General features: G+C 41.5%; 1 protein-coding gene across 3 annotated transcripts in view; it reads left to right on the forward strand.

The window, feature by feature from the left end:
• fndc3ba (fibronectin type III domain containing 3Ba) overlaps positions 1-21,996 on the forward strand; it is a 171,339-nt gene that overhangs the window by 67,967 nt on the left and 81,376 nt on the right. For all 3 annotated transcript variants that reach the window (XM_041813263.1, XM_041813262.1, XM_041813264.1), the window contains exon 4: positions 18,501-18,577. In XM_041813263.1, coding sequence (XP_041669197.1) covers positions 18,501-18,577 — 77 coding nt within the window. The remainder of the gene's footprint in view (positions 1-18,500; positions 18,578-21,996) is intronic.

A 21,996-nucleotide genomic window follows, 5' to 3' on the forward strand; every position in this document is an offset into this window, starting at 1 on the left:
TTCCATACTGTTTTTCTTAAAGCTGTAATGTATATACACTGATTTTGAAAGTCGGGGTTGATACTGATCACATTTTTTTTCAGTACTGCTTTTAATCTGCAAAGTAAACATTTTCCTGCATGTTCGTTGTTTGTCAAGAAGGCCAATATCAGCCAACATCACTGATGTTGGTACAATGGTGCATCACGCATGCATGTAATGTTTAACTGATGCAGCAATTGAACAAAAATCATTTTCAAGTTACTTAGAAATAAATTAATATATTTTTAGGTCTAGAAAAGTCTCAGATAAGCTGTTTTAAAATATGCACATCTGAAAATGTACAGGAAGTTGCAGACAGATAGTGCATGTACCTCACAAGGTGAGACTACTGCTGTTGTACACTGTGATTCACACATTTTGAGTCACATGACTCACTTGCAAGTCATGCTGACTTCATCACAAAAGAGAGAGATAGATATAGACTATCAGAGAAATTACTGAGAGCTTGTAAAGTCCGAACAGAAACTTTTATATATGCATGAAGGTCAACAGTGTGCAGCACATTACTTCAGCTGTTGTGACCAAAGAAGAACCTCAAACATCGCACCACCCCCATGAAAAGGACCAAGTTTTGATATCAATTCAAATAGTTTTTTTGCAATATTATCTTGATGAATTTGTACAAATTCCATTCCAGTAAAAACAATTGAATTGAACGGATAGAGAGATGAGAGAGAGAGAGAGAGAGAAAGGGAAAGAGAGAGAGAGGATACAATTGATATGAGTTATGAGTTCAACCTCAGACCTTTTCAAAGGAAACCACAGATTTAAGTCACAATCCATCCTGACTTAACCCATGCTGTCTAAGCACTGAAGTTGTGCACAGTCAGATTGTATAGTGTCAGCACATAAATTGTACACTATGGTCGCACAGTGTGAGCTGACTTTACAGCTCGATTGTCTTAAAGTTGACTTATAGTGCATGCCTGGCTTTAAAGAGGCAAAACGTTGCGTAAAAAGACTGACATAGAAGTTGTAGATAAAGTTAGAGTCCTCTGCATCAGTGGTCCTCAACTGGTTGAGACTCAGGATCAACCATCAACTCCTCAATAAGACATTAGGACCCAAATTTACAATTTGGACCTTGTACAGTGCAAAATGAGCCAAATTAAAGAGCGAGAAAGCATGCTTTAAAAGAATTTACTTTTGGCATAGTATTCTCTTCCAGGAATCCATTTAAGATCCACTGAACAAAAGCCCTGCAACACACTTTCGGGTCTCAACCCACCAGTGGAAAACACTGCTCTGTATTGCACTGTAATCTTAATATTTGCCTTTATATCAATGCTGTGTATAGTCTGACATATTCATAGTGTTAAAGGAGATCAGTCCACCACTGAGCTACTGAGACAGCTTACCATAGAGTGATCTCACTGGTGCCTCTATGCAGCAGGTTGCAAACAATGTGTATGATGTTTTAAGTCATTGCAGACAGGCATCTTGAAGGGATTGCTCCTAAAATGTCTTCATTTAAAAAAATCCATCATGGAAATGGTGTCCTTAACATACAGAACAACAGCGCAAGTGCTGGATTGCTGGGATTGCTGTCAGCAAATATGGAGGTGCCATTTTAAGTGCATTTTGCTCCTGTGTGAAATTTATGAATGAATTTATGAATTTATGAATGTTGTGCATTTAATCAAAATCGGACGTATTTAATCAAATATTGTGTTGGTTGTGATATAGAATGATTTAGTGCTTGTCTTGTTGAAAAACAGATAAGATAAGATGAGGAACTTAAAAAAAAACAATAGCATTAGCGATTGCAATATTGGGAAAAAAATTGCAATTAAAATAGATTTCCAAATCATCATAGAATCGCTACAATTTCTCCACATGTCACTGTGATTTGGTTTTAAATCTAGATTGGTTAACGCTTTTTGATCACATGTGGCTGCTCTAAGCCTCAAGTGCTCATGGGATACATGAAAGGGCTTTAACGGAAGAAATCAGATGTGCCTCAGGTTCCTGAGGCCTCCCGCACAGCTGCACAGACTACACATGTGATTGTTTACATCATGTGTGTTTAGATTTCACAGGGAAGCCCCTCTGGTTTTTTCTTTAGCTCTGTTCTGATTGGCCGAGGTGGGGGTGGGAGTGTGTCAGCCTGAACGTGGAGGTCGAGGAGTAATCGGAGGGACTGGTAGAGGGTGGAAGCTTTGATTTTGGTGTAAGAGAAGAGTCACTTTGACCTACTTAGTTCTCCTTGTTTCCTCCCCCAGTCTCTGCCATAGCTGCACTTCCTTGTCTGATCACCCACCAGCTTTGGGATCCACTCACAAGCATAGAAACACAAAAGTGGAGTTGGGAGTGAGGGGAAAGTCCCTGCTAATGTAGGACTTCCAGTGATGCCTACTTTCTTTCTGCTGACATTCACACGACTCCTTCTGCTTCTTCTTCTACCTCCCTGCACACAAACTTTCTCTGCTCCGCTCTTTGTGGTGGACACAAACTTGGTGCTGTTCAGACTGTGACTCATAAGCGAGGAATGCCCCACATTACCATGTGGAGAGATAGGAAGAGGAGGAGGAGTACAGCTGTGTTAAAGCGCAGCAGCTTGAGCACAGAGGGGGAAAAATGAGCAAAAGTGACTGAAAGCATGGCTGCTCCTTTTGTGGGTCAAGGTTTGACAATTGGTTTCATCTTGAGGATTTCGAGGGAGAAAAGGAGAAGAAAAAGAAACGATCGTTAGACTCCGGCTCTGTTTACACACCAACAGCTGTTGCCCTTCTTTGCTCCCTCTCTCTCTTTCTCTCCCTGCAGACATGTAGCACTGATTAGCGAATGGACACAATGAGTCATCAGTGTCTGGCTCTTGTGTTTTGCGTGTGCACGTGCACGCTCGCACATGCATGTCAAGAGTCTTGCATGTAAAACAAGACTGATAAGTTGGGTATGTCGCTGCGCGTAGTGTATCTGTGTTGCATGGTTACGATCTCAAAACAATTATATCTGCAAGTCCAAGAATAGACTCCTGGGATAATATTGGAAAGTTAAAGTGCGTGTTTCATGTTGTTATGTCTGAATTGGAGGATGTTTCAGTGCATGTCCTAATTTACTCTCAGTGCCAGGGTGACCGTGATTTCTCTCAGTGTAAACTCTCCTAATGTCAGTGTGTGCACATGTCGACATGACATCCTAAGGGTTTATGCACATATGCCAAGGTGTTAACCCAGGCACTGGTCTGCGGTTTGGGATCTGGTTTGTTGTGCATCTGTGGCTGCAGTGGTGGGTATTTATCCAGAGAGTGCACGTCTCTGCGTGTGTTCGTGCACGTGAAGATCTTGAGAACAAAGCATGGCTGGGCTCGTTCGCTGTCCCTCCAGACGTTACGTTGCTCTCCTCTGGAGCAGACCCAGCAGCAGAAGTAGGTCGGCAGGCTCTGGGTGGATGAGACGTGGGCTGGGTGGAGGTCTGGGAGCTGGCACTGAGGCTACATTAAACAGATCTGGGCCTGTATGCTGAAGCAGCATTTACACAGTGATCAGCACTGGATAAGGTTTGATGGGTTCATGGTGTATTCATGGAAACTCTTTAACCTTTCGACATTTGTATTCTCTGAAATGAGACAGAAAAATGTGGAGAAAGTGGTCATTTAAAAAGAAAAATGATTCCTCTAAGAAAATGATTGGTCCATGGACCTTCAAAGTAACTCTTACATGTTATTGAGATGATGAAGGCTGAAAGTGCTGCTCCTGTCTCGGCCTGTTCACCATCGCTTGAAGAAAAAATGACTTGACTTTATTAATGCTAACAGAAAAAAGTGAGGGTTACAGAAGGTTCATAAGGTTAAGGTTTTGTTGGAATGTGATTCAAGCACCAAGCAAGCACTGGAAATACTGGAGGAGCCAATATGAAACCCCGACCAAAAAAAGTTGGGGCGCTGTGTAAAATGTCAATAAAACAGAGTCCAATAATATGCAAATCTCATAAACCCATATGTTTCACAATCAAACATAAAGAACATATTACATATTTTATTAAAAATATTAACTTACTTTGAATTTGATGGCAGCAACATATCTCAGAAAGATGTATTTGTTTAACATAATAATGCAGCAATATATTGTCTTCTCGACTCATCAGACAAAATACTAAGGTTAATGCATGAGGACGTTTGTTGGACAAAGAAGAAGCTGAGCGTGGGCTCATATGACGCATATTGTATTCTAATGTACCATGCTGTTTTGTATCATATCATACTGTTCCATACAGTACTATGCCATATCGTATCATGTCATAAGGTAACATTATGTAACATGCAAGAAATTAAAACTTAATATTTGATAATGCTGTGTAATGTGATGCGACATAATGAAACATAGTGTACTATAATATTGGGCAATGTTGTGAAATTTAAAGCAAGTTATCATAACATTACGTGGTGAACAAAGACATGTTGAATTGTACTTTAATATATACTATGGTATTCTAATGTAAAATTATGTAACATTATGTAACATGAGTGTTAAATAATATTACACAGTGTAAGGTAATGTAATGTTATGCAATGTTTTATTATGTAGCACAACAGCATAAAGTAATGCAATGAAATGTGCAATGATGTGTTGAGCTATGCTTAATCATATCATAACCTAACATAATATTGTAACATTCTGTAATGTAAGTATTACATAATAATACATAATGTTATGCAATATAAGGTAATGCAATGTTATGCAATGTATTGTTATGTAGCACAGCATAACATAAGGTAACAATGAAATGGACAATGACATGTTAAGCTGTTAGCGTTACACTATGTAGCACTTTGTGTGTGCTTCAACAAGTGTCACACAATGTTACATAATGTTACACAATGTAATGTGAAGTTATGCAATGTTATGTTTTCCAACATAACACAATGAAATGTGCAATGACATGTTGAGTTGTACTTTATCATATCATACCATATCCTAACGTAATATTCTGTAAGTATTATAATAATACCATATAATGTTATGCAACAAAAGGTAATGTAATGTTACAGTGTTTTATTTTGTAGCGCAGCATAACTTAAGGTAATGCAATACGTGCAATGACATGCTGAGTTTGACTTTATCGTATTGCATCGTTTCCTAGCGTTACACTAGGTAACATGTTACATTTTGCAATGTTACACAATGCAAGGCAATGTAATGTTGTGCCATGTTTCATTATGTAACACAACACAACGTAATGTAATGCAGTAAAATGTGCCCTAGTATTTGCAGATGAATGGTACGATTGCTGACAGGATAATACATTTTCTACAGTTTCTTTTTCAAATGTCATTTTCAAACTGGATGTTTTTAGTTGTTATATGCATAAAGAAAGTAGAGGCAAAGAAGTTTTTAATAAAGGAAATCCTTTGCACCAAATGCTTCATCTTCAGGGCAAACAACCTAAACTGAAACAAAAGACTGAAGTGCAAAAGTTTTAAATAAGACAATCCTCTTCATCATCAGACAGTGTGCAGAAATTGTCTTCATAAGTTTTTCTTCGCACAAGCATAAGTGGAAAGTTGTCTCCACTCCTGCAGCAAAAGTCTTTGTGCTTTGTTTTCCATAATCTGTGTAGAAGAGAGCATGTTCTTAATTTGAAATCTGAGCCCTTGCCAATGGGCTAGTAAAACCTCAGTCCTTGTTTTACAAGCCTCACAGCGACTGTTTCTTCCTCTGCTCTTAATATCCTGATGTCACATGTTGATGAAGTCGTCATGGCACTGATAGATTCCTCAGCTGGCAGAGCTCAGAATGCTTTCTCTTTGTTCTCTCATGACAAAGTGTTATGCAACTTTGAACACGGAGGCTAACAGTCTGGAGGCTCGCTCGTCCTGAGGAATGTGCTTCCACATACCGCCACACCACACTCACATACTCACAATGTACATACAGTAGGCTTATGATTTACATTCCACAGCTAGCTCAAATTACTGTCGCACAGAATACACACTCAGAGGTTTGTGTGTGTCTGTTGTCTTTTAACACATGTGCATGAATGTGACATGCTTAACAAGCCCATCAGTTGTGTGTTCCCGCCAATATACTATCAAATAGTATAAAAAAAGCTTTTTCACTACTGCTTTCAAAATAACTTGTCAAATTTCTGCACTGAGGTACCTATATTGATTTAAAAAGTGGCCACTCCTCTGTTATATACGATACTGTGTGAATCTTTTAGGCTTGTTTGGGCGAAAAATTGAGGCTGAAGTAAGGCGAAGATGTGGTGAGTAAGCCGCCTGAGGATATCATTGGGCGAGAAGGAGGATTAACAAAACCCTGGTAGTTCTCTGCATATTACCAGAGGCATGGGGAAAATGAGCAAAGCGCACACCTGTAGGGAGGAGTCAAGGGTGGATGTGGAGAGTAGGCATCGCCCAGGGTATGGTTGCATAGTAGGGTTGCCACAAGGGCCTGAAAACTGCTGGCGGTCTCTGGGCGTATTACCAGGTGGGAAAAGGCCCAGACAAAAGAGACGCCATCGAGCTTGACCTCGGCTGCTGAGCAACACACGCTTGTGCTATCATGTGTTGAGCTTTCATCAGGTTGTGGCACATTGGGCCCTGTGATGAATCCTTAGTGCCATAAATGCCTAAAATGTATGCACACGACTTCACTCTTTTTTTATTGAGGCTCTACAGTATCTCAAATATTTCCTCAAGTTTTCAAAGAAATTAGCAACTGTTCTTAATTTTTTGAGTTGTAATGGGGCGTGTTTTGTCATGGTGGCTTAGGTTGTAAGTTTGATCACCTTAACTCACCTCTGTTACATAAATCTCCCCCCACTCTGCATTTCCAGTGACTTGAGATCAGCACTGCTCAGTGCTACTCTTCACCATGGCCTAATGTTCAATTCTACTTCTTGTTTTGAATTCAGGTCTCTGTTCCATAAAATCATTCCCTAATAAGGCATTTTTACTCAACAGAAAACTGATGTTTTGCTACAGTAAGAGAGAAATGCATTCAAAAGGCACTTCCACATTTGCGCTGGAAGCGACACTGGAATAAATGTGCATCCAGGGGGAATGATAAAGTGCCTGTTTATCTTAATTTCTCCCTCATTATGAGAAATTTATGAATAAAAACAAAATGGCAGTTTTCTGCATAGTAAATACGCCTTATGAGGTGCAGGTTATGCTGAATAGAATCCTCAATTCAAAATAAGAAAGAGTAGAGATTAGAGGAGATGAGCAGCGCTAGTCCATAGTCTTCATAGTCTTATTGTTGTAGTTGAGAGCCCACTGGTGGCCGAATTTTACATACTGTGCATTTAATATTTCCTCTCCCAGAAAGAAGTTTTTCTTTAAAATTGTATGTCTACAAAGTGCAGCAGTGACAGTTCTGATTACTTAAAGGGCTTTCTGCAGGCCTTTTTGTAAACCTTTCATGCACTTCTTAATATAAAAATAATTACAGCCTTTTGTGATTATTTTAATTGCACAGCCTGACATTGCGATTGCGGTTGTGGTTAGATTAATTGTAGTACTAATCAAAACACATCTAAATGCTCTGCCCAAGGGCATAATTGGGAAACTCTGCCCTCATATCCTCTGATTTGTACTGAGCTTAGAGTTCTTTAAAGTTTTACCAACACTGATGGATTTACACTGCAGATCAGTTAACTCAGAATGGGTTAAACTTACACTTTGGGAATAAAGTCAACACTGAAATGTTTAACATTGAAATATCAACACCTCAGTTTAACTGTGTTTATGCCCATTTATGTGTATATGAGTGTTGGTGTGATTACAGAGGGCAGGGCAGTGCAGGAAGTCCTGACTTCCTCCTCCATCACTGCATTCGCCTCGCCCCTTCCAGGGTAGAGATGTCAGCTGGACTTGACTCACCGGAGATAGACTGAAGTGTTTGAGGCATCACATGTTTCACACCAACCCAGGGATGTGTATATTAAGAATGCTGTGCTATTTTAAAGTTGTCTCCCACATTTCCTGCAAAGACAGGCTCTCCTTACCCTCCTCCGTCTCACTACATTTCCCATCATGCTCCACATTGTTCTATTTTCTCCTCTTTTCCCCAGAGCTTCTAGTAGCTGTAGCAGTTGACTTAAAGACCCGTGGGGATTTGTTTCATATTTATATCTTAGATATGACAGCAGGTCATGCTCTGCATAGTGTGTGGTTGTGTGTGGCTGCATGTGTGTATATTGGCCAGGCAGCAGAGGAAGCTGTCGTGGGAGTGTCTTGCTCTTGGAGCTTGGAGGACAGATAACATTACCCTGCCGATGCTTACATAACTTCCAGGCAACGCCACGTCACAACTGACCCAGAAGTCGCCATAGAGATCAGACAGCTGCCTCCATGGGGCTCTCACAGGGTACACAAAGGTTTCTGTGTGTTGTACTTTAAAAGATAATGTGGACACAGTGTGGCTGTTTAGTAACACCATGTGTTTTTTTTTGCGTTGTATGTGTGTTTTGGGGAAATCCATCTGAATAGTTGTTTTGTATGTAGGTCAGTGCACAAACAGGCTCCACACTTACACACATGCTTTCCCAAGAGGGTCTGCGTTTCCTTTCAATGTGGTGACCACATGTGCAGAGCTGCAACGAAGGGAAGGAGAGAAAGTGTTTGTCTCCTCTCTGAAAGCTGACTCCTGCCTCAGTCTGAGCGTTTACACACATTTTGTCTATAACTATCACACTCACACACACACAGTCTGCACCTCTGATCTATAGATGTGAGTGGTAAGGGAGTGTGTGTAAGTTAGTGTCTTTTTAATGATGTAAGAAATCAGAAAGACTCCTAAACCAATATTTTTTCTCTTTATGATCATATTTACAGGGTATCTGATTGGGCGGTATCTGATTTTCAATACCATCAAACCTATCCCAAATATACTTGGGTATACCACATTACCACTAGGTGTTCATAAACCACACTGTACATATTTTCCCATGCTAGCAGAGTGCGCATCTCTGCAAGCATTAAGGAAATCTTTCAAGTGCTCTGGTGTTCCCTGCATTTCACCAGGAGCTTGGTAAAAATATGCTGAAAAATAAAAAAACCCACACCTTTAGGGGGGAGTAAGGGGTGGATGTGGCAAGTAAGCATAGCCAAGGGTACTTATTCCAAAAATCCACATGGGGACCCATGGGTGGGGCGCTAAATAAGACTTAAAAATTTCTTTGCTACATTGTTTAATGGGACATTTATGCATTACATCCTGCCACAGAGGGGAGCTCCACCCTGTAACACTCACCTTCTCACCAAAATAAAACCCAAAACAAGGCTCTACCAGCCACTGGATGGCAAAAAAAGCTAAAGCCACAGTCATGGGTGCTTGACTGATAAAAGAGAGACTCATAGCTCTAGACTAGACAGGCCTAACACCGATCCAGTGGGGCCGAGTATTCAAATAAGGCTTAATACATAAAGCTCCAGATCTGGACCAGATTGAGTCCAGTATTAACTTTATCCCAGCTAGCACTGGCTATCAGCTCAACAAACTTGCAGAGGACGGCGCCAAAGGCAGACTTGATAAGAGATAGCATTGTTGTTGGGTCTCGATGGCTTGTACTTTTTAATGAGTGGGTCACTACAAAAAAAAAAGTTTGCGAAACACTGGTCTAGGGTACTGTCCAGGTGAGTAGTAAGGGTGCCATGAGCCCCTGGTGGTGCTGTGGACGTATTAAGGGCCTGAAACTGCCAGCGGTCCCTGCACGGATCACCAGGGGTGAAAAGGCCCGGACCAAAGAGCTTCACCTTGGCTGCTGAGTGACACACGTGTGTCGACATGTTTCAAGCATGACTCTTTTACGGTACATCTAGTTTGAGGCAATTTATGGTTTTAAAATACACAAGGATGATTTTTAGGATATGAAATTTAGAGACATCTGGCTACAGAGCTCTATTTTGGGTCATTCTGGGCTCATCTGTTGCAGACCCCTACAATGGGGCAACCTCAACCATGGGGCTGGAAGTGGTGTACTAACCCTTGTTGAGATTTCCTATTGTTTGTGGTGCATTATTATTATTAATGGTATCTCCCTACCCCTAACAATAACCTTTAATGTTCGGGTGCCTAATCCTAACCCTTTTCGGGGGTTTCCCATAGTTTGTGGTACATTATTTTTTTATAGTATCCCCCTTACCCTGGGTGCCTAACCCTAACCCCAGAACCTCTTGGAAGTTTAGGGCTGCGCCATGTTTTTATGATGTTAAAAATAATGACAAGATATATCACTTACCCTAACCCTCTTTCACCAGTTTCTATAATGATACAGGTTACATCATGGGTGGAAAAAGTTCTGAAATGTCTTGACGTTGTTTTTCCAACCATGAAAGTGTGGCATGTTATCAGAGGTGTGTAGACTTTCTCAAGCCTCTGTATATCTAAGAGGGGACATTTGTGAGGTCCCCTCTTAGACATGCCTTAAATTATCAATGAATGGAATTATGGTTCACTTTTTTTAGGATATGTGTTGTGATTTGGGGCCCACTTGCAGCTGTCTCTGACAGTTGTATCATGGGAAACATCTGATGAAAAAGTTGCACCACCTCCTTCCTATATGGATGTTAAGGAATGTGCCGACAGCTGGACAAAATCACCTCAAGTTTGTGTTTCTTTCTTTCCCTTTTCTCTGTTTTTTGGAGCGACTCTGTATGGAAGGGTTAAACATATCAGGTTGACGTCTTGTCTGTGTGAATGTTTGGAAAAGTGGAACATAAGATGTTAAGCATGGACATATGTGTGTATTTTTGTTTAAATTGTTTGCAACATGAGTTAAACCTTTTGAAGAAAGACTTTAAATTTTGTGGGTGCTTCAAGTAGAGATGGGTTGTGATAATAAAATATTTGAATGATCATTATTTGGTAATAAAGGGAAAAAATGTGATGGTTGTCATTTTTATAATTTAAACTGTTTAGTAATAAAAGAAAAAAGCTTAAATGCAAAGTAGGAGTAAATTAAATTCAAAACTAAAGGAAACTGCAGAAATATCCGCAGCAAAAAGTTCTGTGTTCTTCCCTCACAAACTATAGAAAAAAACATGAAAAAGTGCATGCACCAATCCCCCTGTCAGTCACATGCTCCCTTTTACCCTCAGTCATGAACAAGACCCTGAGATACTTGAAGTCCTTCACCTGAGGCAGACTCACTACCCACCTGGAGGGAGCAATCCAGCAGAAGACCATGGCCTCAGGCTTGGAGGTGCTGAACCTCATCCTGACCACTATGCACTTGACTGCAAACCACCTCAGTCCCTGCTGGAGGTCCTCCAGCTGAGGAAGCCAACAGAACCACATCATCCGCATAAAAGCAGAGATGACACTCTGAAGTCCCTGACTGCGCCTCAAGAACAAGAGTCTGAGATACTTGAACATCTTGACCAGAGGCAGAGACTCATTCCCCTCCCCCCAGAGAGCAATCTTAAGATTTTCCCCCAAGACCACATCGACATGCGAAGTTGAAGAATGACTAACACCGATCCACAGCCACCCAATAGCACAGAACTAGCATAGAAAAGGATTTACTTACCTTATTAGTGTGGGCAGTGTGGTATGTTGTGGTCTCTCCTATCACAATATATTTTTGTTTTCTAGATCACCAGAAAGTCATCGAGTTATCACAAGAAAACAAGGTTTGTTATGTAGAGATAACTGAATAAACGGATCAATTACAAGGAGAAAAACAGTTGTGTTATTGCAATATAATGAGAAAATAAGCAGAGGTTTTGCCCTCTCTCTTAAAAACAAGTAAACAACTGAAATTGCTCATTAGGGAAGAAATAAAAATCCATGGATGCGTGACTACTCAGAGCTTCTTTAGATACTTGAAATATCTAGGTCTCCTCATTTTAAATCAAGCTTTCAGGCCTCTAGAGGTTTTAATCTAAATGGTAATATTCCTAATGCAGCCGGACTCCCCTCTAAGCACCTGATTGCACATGTTGTAATGTAATGCCCTTCAGGTAATACAGTGATGTCACCCCACATGCAGGATATGACCTCATAACTGATCTCTGACCTGAACTCTGCAGCAATCGGAAGCGGAAGAAGCAACAGATGGAAGATGAGGAGAGGGGGAGGTGGCGGGGGAGTAAAGAGGGGGCAGTTTGTTCGCGGTGTCGTCTGGGATTCCTGCAAGATTAGGCGGAGGAAGTCATGCTTTTATTCGGGCTGATAAAGGGCAGAGCTGGAGGCAAGATGGGGGAGAATGACGTTAACATGGACCACACTCGCATAATAGTCACTCAGTACACACTTTCAGACTATCTTGAGCTTCTCTTAATGGCAACCAGTCTAATAGTATATGGCTTACAGCAGTGGAGACGTGTGAGTGAGTGAAGGGGAGCAGGACAAAGACCATCTTGTGTTTTGGGGAGGGGTTTGGGGGGGGGTAGTTGGGCCTGTTGGGTCCAGTCCTGGGGGCCAGCGGAGGAATGCTGCTGTTTGCTGAGTGAAGAGCACAGAGGCAGCAGAGACTGTCCAAACACACGTCTGTTTGTCAAGTGTGTGTGTGTGTGTGTGTGTGTGTGTGTGAGAGAGAGAGAGAGAGAGAGAGGGCGACCGAGACACAGAGAGGGAAAGTGTGCTGTGAGCAGCGATGGAAAAGGCTTTAGAGGAGCTCTGTGTGTTGATGTCCATGCTATGACCTTCTACTCAATGAAGACTTTTATATCCCCCTCTAGTCTCAGCGCTCAAGTCAGACGGGACTGAAAGAGGTCTGTCTCCTGGTACCTGTGACCTACTCACACTCACGCTCAGGAGACTTAGCTCAGGTTGTATCTGTGTGTGTTTACTGTACTTTTAGCTGTTTGTTTGTCTGACGAAGGTGTAGGAGAGAAGGAGCATGAAGGGGGAAGATTTAGAAAAGGTGATGTTGAGAGAGAGAGGGAAATAAGGAATAAAGAAGAGGATGGAGTGAGTAATACTAAAAATAAAAAAAGAGGGATGTGAGTAAGGGTGTACTCACTTGAGTCTGGTACATTTGGCCAGTGTGAGTGCAGTCATTCCATGCTTCGGCGTGGCATGCTTCGCGGCCCCGGCACGGATGGACAAGGTGGGCCAAGGCACGGCACAGATGCAAATGAAGGAGCACAAGCGCTAGACTGTGACGTAGCGTGAAGTAACAACAAGAGGACCCGCCTCAGAGAGCCCACCAGGCAGCAGCTGCATGCAAGAGACAGCGGGATCCCTGTCCGGTCCACATTTCTGACCAGTTTCTGGCAAAGTCAGACTTTAATGACTGTGAGAGGATTTTTGGTTTGTAAAATAAAGCCTCTTCCCTTGTTTTAGTCACAAACAGCAGCTCACAGGATAACAAACACCTTTCATCCTCCGTGCATAAAGGACAGTGCCAAATACGTGGACAAGTGTGTGCCGGGGTTAATCACATGGCTCATTTAACTTCTCTTATTAAAAAAATATAATGCCAAACTATCATCCACTGAAATAACTTACCTCTAATTCTACTTCATGTCACCAAGATGTGAAATTGTGATCTTGATCTTGATCGCTGATGTTTGAACGGAGCATCGTTTATTAATCCTGTGGTGTTTTCACTTCCAGCTCTCATCAGATGGTTAAAATCACTCTCATCACAGCAAAAAACAACTTTAACTGAACATTTTAATCCTGCTCTGGACACATGAGAGCTTGTTTGGTGCATCAGGCATCCAGGATTACGCTGAGAAAATGCACAGTTTGTGGTGCATAAAGAAATGCCAAGGGGATTCAGATAGTATAAGGACACGCAGAGGAATGACTGTAGGGGCTCATACGAGTTAAAAAGTTCGGGTTTCATTCAGCAGAAGTGCTTGGAACTCTGATCAGGCTCAAGATTATATGCTGTGAGGGTTAACTCTCCGCTATGAACCGCTTTTTCTCTCTCTCTCTCCTCACTTGGCTCTGTATAGTTAATGTAGCTGATTCCAAGTCAGGGGAAATAATTCTGGTGTCATATCAGATATCGTATAAATCTGTAACTATTTTACAGCCTAAATAAAACAATACTTATGCATACTCAGTCATCAACACGTATAAATTCATCAACGGTGGATGCTTCGTGTAATGACGTCAGCACGTGACGTATCTGTGCCCAGGCCTGGATGTGTTGAGCAGTGTGAGTGTGGGCCAAAGGGGGGACAGAGTAGGGGGTCAAATGGGCTCCAGCACGGTTAAAATACGGCACGGTACGGATGGCCTAGTGTGAGTACACCCTAAGAGGTGAAGGGGAAAAATGGGAGAATCATGCAGGAGGTACTTGAAAAAGAAGGGCAAGGCTACAGCAAATTCTCCAATCATTTTATTTTTCTAGCTTAATTTATTTGATTTTGACCATTCCTATTCTTGTGTACTCTTGTTACAATTAATCATTACATTTGGGTGCATGTCAAAATAAGAGTCTTGATTCAAGATAAAACAAGTAAAAAAAAACAAACAAACCCAGCCTTAATGGTTTTTGCCAGGCATAGATGAGATTCACCCTGAGATGCTAAAGGTTTTTGACATTGTTAGAATGTTATGGCCTTTTCAATGCGTGTAGCTCTGGGACAGTACCTGTGGAGTGGCAAACTGTGGTGGTGCTCCATTTATCGGGGTATCACTACTCAGCCTCCCATGGTAAGTTTAGTCTAGGGTGCTGGAAAGGAGACCCTGATTATCAAACCTCAGATACAGGAAGAATAATGCACATCCTGTCCTGGTTGTGGGACTCTGGACCAGCTTTTTACCTTTGCAGAGCTCATTAGGGAGCATAGGAGTTCCTTATCCATTCTACATGTGTTTTTTATGGACTTGGAGAAGGCTTATGATTGTGGCTGGAGGCTATTGTGGGAATATGGGGTCCCGTTATAACCAAAGTGAGATCTGTGTCTGCATCCTAGGCACAAAGTTTGACATGTTCCAAGTGTGGAATGGACAAGATCTGGAGGTGCAATCGGGGAGAAGGGTTTCCAGTTCTTGAACCTCAGAATTCCATTTCTGCTTTTTGCAGATGTGTTTCTGTTGGCTTCCTCAGCTGGGGGACCTCCAGGCACTGTGGTGGTCTGTAGCCAAGTGCAAAGTGGTCAGGATTAGGCCAGCACCTCCAAGCCTGAGACCATGGTTCTCTTCCAGAAAACATTGGCTTGCCCCCTCTGGGTGGGTAGTGAGTCTGCCTCAGGTGAAGGACTTCAAGTATCATGGAGATTAAGGGTTACAGGGAACATAAGATTGACAGGCGGACTGGTGCAGCTTCAGTAGTACTGTATTGTACCAGACAGTTTTGGTGAAGAGGGAGATGACCAAACTTTAGCTATGGTCATGAACTCTGGATAATGACTGTCATGGCTGTAGAGACAGGGTGAGGAATTCAGACATCCAAATGGATCTCAGAGTAGAGCTACTGCTCCTTCACATTGAAATGAACTGGATCAGGTGGTTTTAGGTATCTGATCTAGATGCCTCCTTGACACATCTCTTTGGAAGTCTTCCGGGCTTGTCCAGCTTGGAAGAGACCTCAGGGAAGACACCGAATGCACTGGAGAGATTATATATCCAGTCTGGCCTTGGAACACCTTGAGATCTCCAACAGATTTAGGCCTTAAAAGGGTCTTAAAAAGTCTTACATTTGTTTATTTTAAAGTGTACAGGAACCATGTAGGAATGAAATAATGATGTTAAGAGTGGAATTTGGGTGAAATTGCCCTTTAAATGAAACAATGTTTAAGATTTCTAACCCACATTTGGTCATTTGAGAGGTGTCAACTTGCTATTTATGTCATAGTTGTGTTTAATGGTAGTAAAGGCCCTCTGTGCTAGCATGTGTCTTTGCACACAGTGTGATTTATTCAGAGGCCAGCTCTGCCTCCAGCTGTCCCACCGGGGTCCCAATGACTTTACCAGCCGCAGACCTCCATCACGGAGAGAGAGGAGGAGGAAGGGAGAGAGGAAGAAGCGAGAGATGAAGAGATCTGGGGGTGGTGGGTTTAGGATAATGGAAAAATCAACATCATTTTCAATCTGCTGGTTCTATTAGATCCTCTCCACTTCTTCCTCTTCAGTGCAGATTTTTTCCTTTTCTTTGGTTAGCCGCCATACGCCCTTGTGTTGTACATCATCTGTCATGATGCTACTGTCTAATGCCGACTTTTTCTCCTAAGAGCTTTTGATTTTTTTGCCAGATTTACAGTATCGTGCAGAATTTTTAGGCATGTTTGGGTCAGTTGAGGCTGTAGTAAGGCGTAGATGTGGCAAGTAAGATGCCATCAGGCAGGAAGAATGAATGACACAATCCTGGTTGTGCTCTGGATGTCCTTGCATATTACCAGAGCCATGGGAAAACAATCTGGTGAAAAAACAAAGTCTACACCTTTAGAGTGCCCAGGGAACTGTCCGGGCAGGTAGTAGGGTGCTACAAGCCCCTGGCAGTGCTGTTATGTCCCAAGGACCAAAAACTGCCAATGGCATCCAGGCATTTTACCAGGGCTGCAAAAGACAGGACAAACAAGATGCCATCGAGCTTGACCATTGTGGTGCCCTCCAGCCCACAATGATAAACAATGGCTGTCGGTGAAACGGCAAACTCAGATGTAGCTTTAGCGGCAGTTTTATCAGAACTGGACAATATTTTTTTTATTAAAAGAAAGGAAAATACCAGTACTGAAAGTATTTCTGCTCACAGAAGATGTTTTCACTAATGTCCTGACCAGCTTAGACTTGAGTTTGATTTACCAATTGGCTCCACTGATGGTGATCACCTGTCAAGCTGCTGTTAGTTTACTTACCAGGGCTATGCATGCTTACAATGTCATAGGTCTAGGGGTTATGGGCAGTTTCCCATATGGATGTATAATTCATGCAATAGATACGTGAAACAGTTCAGCTGGTGTGCCAGGTCAAGTTTATTTTTCTATATTTAGAAACAGGCATAAAGCAAGACAAACATTTGCTGGTACCCAAAATGATTAATGCATTCTTTTTCAAATATAGACATTCAGTATGAAAAAAGCAAAGAATGCATGTGGATTACGTACACAATATACGAAAAATATATTTTTACATTGTGGTAGGTCTGTTGTTTGCCTTGAAACTGCAAGAACTTATTTGTGCATTACATTCTGATCAATATGGAATATGGAGATGTGACTTTTAGGAATGCTTCAGTCCTTGGACACTGTCTATCACTCTGCCCTTAGATTTACACTCATTATTGTGTCCCACAAAAGAAGTTTGAGTGTCCTCACTTAAATGGAAAAAATGTGTTTTTATATTTTTTCAAAGCCCTCATAGAAAAATTACAATCTCTCAGGTCAAACTTAATGGATTGGAGTTCAAGCACTTACATGCCTTGCTTTACTGAGTGGTTAGCTCTTAAAGTCTTTCGAGCTTGCGCTGAACACAGTAAAACAGATTTTCCCTTGCCCCGAGTTCATGGAACGCCCTCCAACAAACTCTAAAGATTGAAGTTCCTTGCAGAGTTGAGGACCTTGATTTCTAGCCACTTCATTTCCAACTGTAACGGTTTTTTGATTTGTTGATTTCTACTTTTTTGTCTTTTTGTCTTGCTTGTTTTGATGTGCTTGTAAACTTGACTGTATTGGAAATGAGGGAAATGAACATTCAGCCAATATTGACAACTGACTTATCAGCTGCAAATATTGGCATATATTTTTATACCACCCAATACAGATACTTTTTAAGCTATCTGCCAATACCAAAAACGTGCTGGTAATGTTGTGAATCCATCCTCATATTAACATGCACAATATGGACAAAAGTATTCAAGCAAGCAACCTGACTATTGCTTGATGAGTGACTTTAATAACATTGTATTCAATACATGCACTTTAATATGGATTTGCCCCCCCCTTCTGGGCTATAACAGCCTCCACTCTTCTTAGAAGGCTTTCCACAAGATTTTGGAGTGTTTTTGTGGGAATTTGTGCCAATTCAGTCTGAAGAGCATTTATGAGTAGTTATGAGGCCTAGGTAGCGACTTCACGTGGCTTTCTGCTTCATAGCTGAGTTGCTGTTGTTCCTAAATGCTTCCACTTCCTAATAATATCACTAACAGTTGACTGGAATATCCAACAGGGATGAAATTTCCCGAGCTGTCTTATTGCCAAGGCTACATCCATCATCATGTTTGGAGTCACTGAGCTTTTCAGAACCACCCACAAAATGTTTGCAAATGGAGACATTATAACTAACAGGTGTGGCCGAAAACTTTTATCCATACAGTGAATATAAAGCTACACATCTGGAGGTTATGAGGCCTTTTGAACAGGAGTAAAGTATTGCAATTCAAGTCATTTCTTTTTAAAGTATTTTCACAGCCATTGAATGGAAAAATGTCAAGTCATAAATACTATTAAAATGCTTTCTTTCTATCTAAATGGGGCCTTTTACTTTGGAGTGTCTCCCCTCAGTTTGCTTCCCAGCATGTGTACTGCTGATTGACGAATCGTAATGAGAATTTACGTTTGCATGAGCTGCCTGCCAGGTTAAATAAACATCTCTTCTCCTCCCTCACAGGTCCTGCTGAGGTTCCCATGATGTCCCCAAATGGGTCAATCCCCCCCATCCACGTCCCCCCAGGATACATTTCACAGGTTAGTTTCTTCACTCTCAGACTTGCTTTATCTTCTTGTGTGTTCTTGTGGAGGAGTTTTAGTCAAAATAAGACTGAAGAAACCAAACAGCACTGTGTGGAACTGCATTTAATTTACTGGTGGTTTCTTTTCTGGGGAAAAACTCATTTTATGCCATCATGTGATCTAATATGACTCTTAAGATGATAACTTTCTTAGTAAAATGTGGAGGACAACGTGCCATACTTTCCAAGGAAAACATATTCAGTATTTATTTGATTAGGTGTCTGTTTGCTGATGGCAGATGAGCAGCCTCCTGGTTTGTTTCACCATTTTGACTGGAAATTCTTGAAATGGAGCAAAGAGAAGGGATGCACTGTGAAACTGCACAAGATTAACTATCAGACAGGGGGTGAATCATCATGTTTTTTAAAAGCTTTAGTTTGATGAAAGTTAGGATTTTTTTCGTAAAGCTTGTGCACATCAAACCACAAAGAAGGAGCCTACCTTGGTTGCTGTAATTTAGCAGCAAAGCACCCAGAGGGAAAACTTAAACATTTAAAAAAGTGAAAGGAGGGTAAAATTTGTATTTAGGAAATATTTCTTTTTTGTTCTATTAATAATATACATTTTTACACATTACATGGGACAAGCAGAGACAAATCTTAATAACTATAAAACAGTAAATCATAGCCACTTGTTTTGACCTCTGAAAGTCCTTTTTTGTGCTGATCTAATAACGCTATCCACGCCTTTGTAACTCTTACAGAAAGTTTTCTAGAGAGCCTGGAAAGTGGGTGACTTTCTGGGTTCTTAAAAGATTAAATCCACACCAGTAACTCCAATATTGGACGTCTTTTTATCCATTTCTAAACCATTTTTTAAATCCATTTTTCCATAAAACTGGAGTAGAGAGCCCGGATGAGTTATAATGGAGAGAAAGAGACACAGAGGGGCTGGGATGTGTCTCTCAGGGTCGCTGTAGCCAGGGACTGCTTTAAGGCCTTGTCCACATGGAGACGAAAACGATATATTTCCATTTTGTCTTAAAAATGTGTTCCATAAATGCAGGGTCATTTCAGGAAATATCCGCGAAAGCACGGAACCCCTGAAAATGACTGAAACGCTGTAGTATATATGCCAAGCCTGTACATGGCGCTGTATTTCTGCCAAACAAATGCACCAAAAGAGAGAAGTTGCAGAAAACTGCCACAAACTTTTTTCTAGTTACACTTTTGGTTGTTCTCCACGTTGGATTTAAAAACATCTGGTGTATGTTGTTCATCGTGTGGACAGGGCCTAAATATTATAAAAATGTGAATATTTTGAAGACTTTTTGGCACAGAATAGCCTACTTATTTCTTTAAATTCTGAAATTTTGAATTCTGAAAAGATGGGGAAAATATTTTGCAAAAAAAAGTCAGTTATTGATGTTTACTATGTGCACCGAATTTTACATGAATTCCTCCATGGTGGGAGCAAAAAAGTCATGGAATCATGTCAAAATGAATGGCAAATCAACCCCAGGAAGGAAAAGTAATCTGATTTGCATGCTGTTCCCAAGTGATCTCATAGTTCTCTCAGGATTCTGTGATCTTGAGTCATGAGCTGCACAGGAACAACCAACTCAAGCTGAGAGAGGCAAGAGAGAAATAGTGCCATTTTAATTGCACCACTTCTACTGCGTGTTGCAGTGTGTGCTTGTCTTTGTGGATTAGTTTATTTGTAATGAGGCTGATTTGCATATAAGGGAGCAACTTTGTGCCAAACTCTTTCATGTGAATGAGACAGGGCGCTGTCTGCTCAGCTATAGTTTGCATGCATATGTGTGAAGTTAACGTAGATTTCCTCTTTGCAAATGCTCTGTGGTCTATTTTTCTGCCATTTGCACAGTTAAAAAACACACAAAAAACAGTGCTATTATTTAGTGGATCTGCTGCTCTCAGTCCTGGCTTTTAAAGTGTAGCATAGGAAAAATGCATGTCTGGCCCCTGGGTAACTTCCTTTCAAATCTGGTCCCCTTAAAGGTAATCACAAAGGCCTGCTCTAGTCAATAAGTGTTCTCGTCTTTAAAAGTCCTCACTAAAACAGAAGTAGAAGAGGATTTTATCAGTAGGCTTAAAAAAATAGGTTTGACAGTAATGTTTGACATGATTCATTGGCTTAAAGTTGTGTTGGTGTTTAATCAACATGTGTCAACAGGTCGGCCCTCACAAGTATAGTGCAACAATCACATCTGTTGCCTGCATGTGGTGACAGTGTGCTCCTGTGCCAATGGAAGCCAGGTCATTGGCTCACCGTGGGTGTGTGTTTGTGTTTGCATGCGTGTGGGTGTGTGTGTGTTAGCAGGGACCGAGCCAAGTGTGAGCGGGAAACTCTGTCACTCTTACATAAACAAGGCTGATAATGGAGACAGGCACTGGGTGGAGGGTTTTTTTAATGCAGGGTGAGGGATGGAAGAAGGATGGATGATGGAGAATGAGAGTGCTGGAAAGTTGTGCATTGACAGATGGGTTTTGCACATGTGTGTATGTATGTGTGTGTCATATGTGGTTGGACTAATGGCTGCATTGTGACGGTGGGTGTGCGATAACACATGTGCATGCATATTTGTATTAGCTGGAATTTGTGTCGTCTCCTTGCCAGTAAGTGTTGCGTGGGTATGTAGGTCGGATCCACATGTACTCATGCAGGGACTTTGCCCCTGTTTTCCTGTCAACAATCTGTTTTTCTCCTCTGCAGCACGGGGAGGGGGCTCAGGGGCAAATAGGGGGCCTCCTCTTCCTCCCCCTCTTCTTCTCCCCCTTTTTCTCACTTGGATTAATTCTGCAGCCATCTTCCTCCCTCCTAACCCTTTGTAAGACATTCTGTCTTCTCTGGTGTGGAGTCCAAGTGTAGCTGGGGGTTCTGGGGTAGTTTTTCTGGTGTGTGGTGGTGTTGTTGTTGTTAGGGCCCATCAGATGACTTCCCATCTCTGCAGGGAGTGCGTGTTTGCTTTCTGCTTGGAATGCCGGCCTGTGAAAGTGTCTGAATAGTTGGAATGTGTGTGCGTGTGCATTTGTGTGTGAAAGTGAACACATGTACAACATGTATGTTAATTTGAAGCAGATCTTTAAAAGCTGTTCTTATTAAAATCTGCGGACCATCTGATGACAACATTGAGCTCTTGTTTACACCAGGCCTGAGTGTCCTGTTAGCACAATGTCTCAGCTGTTGAATACATCATGCAATTCAATCCTTTATTAGCAATCCCCCATTCAACAGAAAGGCTTTTACAGAATGATTGACGGCATCATTTTGTAAGAGCAGGTGCTCCAGGACCTTTATATACCGACTATTTTGAACTTTAAAGGACTGCTCTGACAATGCACTATTGTCACAGCAGCAGAATCTTTATGTTGCAGCCTGATGCTGAAGTCTTAAAAATATCAGAGATGTTT

The sequence above is a fragment of the Cheilinus undulatus genome, linkage group 18 (assembly GCF_018320785.1).
Source record: "Cheilinus undulatus linkage group 18, ASM1832078v1, whole genome shotgun sequence".
NCBI classification, from domain to species: domain Eukaryota; kingdom Metazoa; phylum Chordata; class Actinopteri; order Labriformes; family Labridae; genus Cheilinus; species Cheilinus undulatus.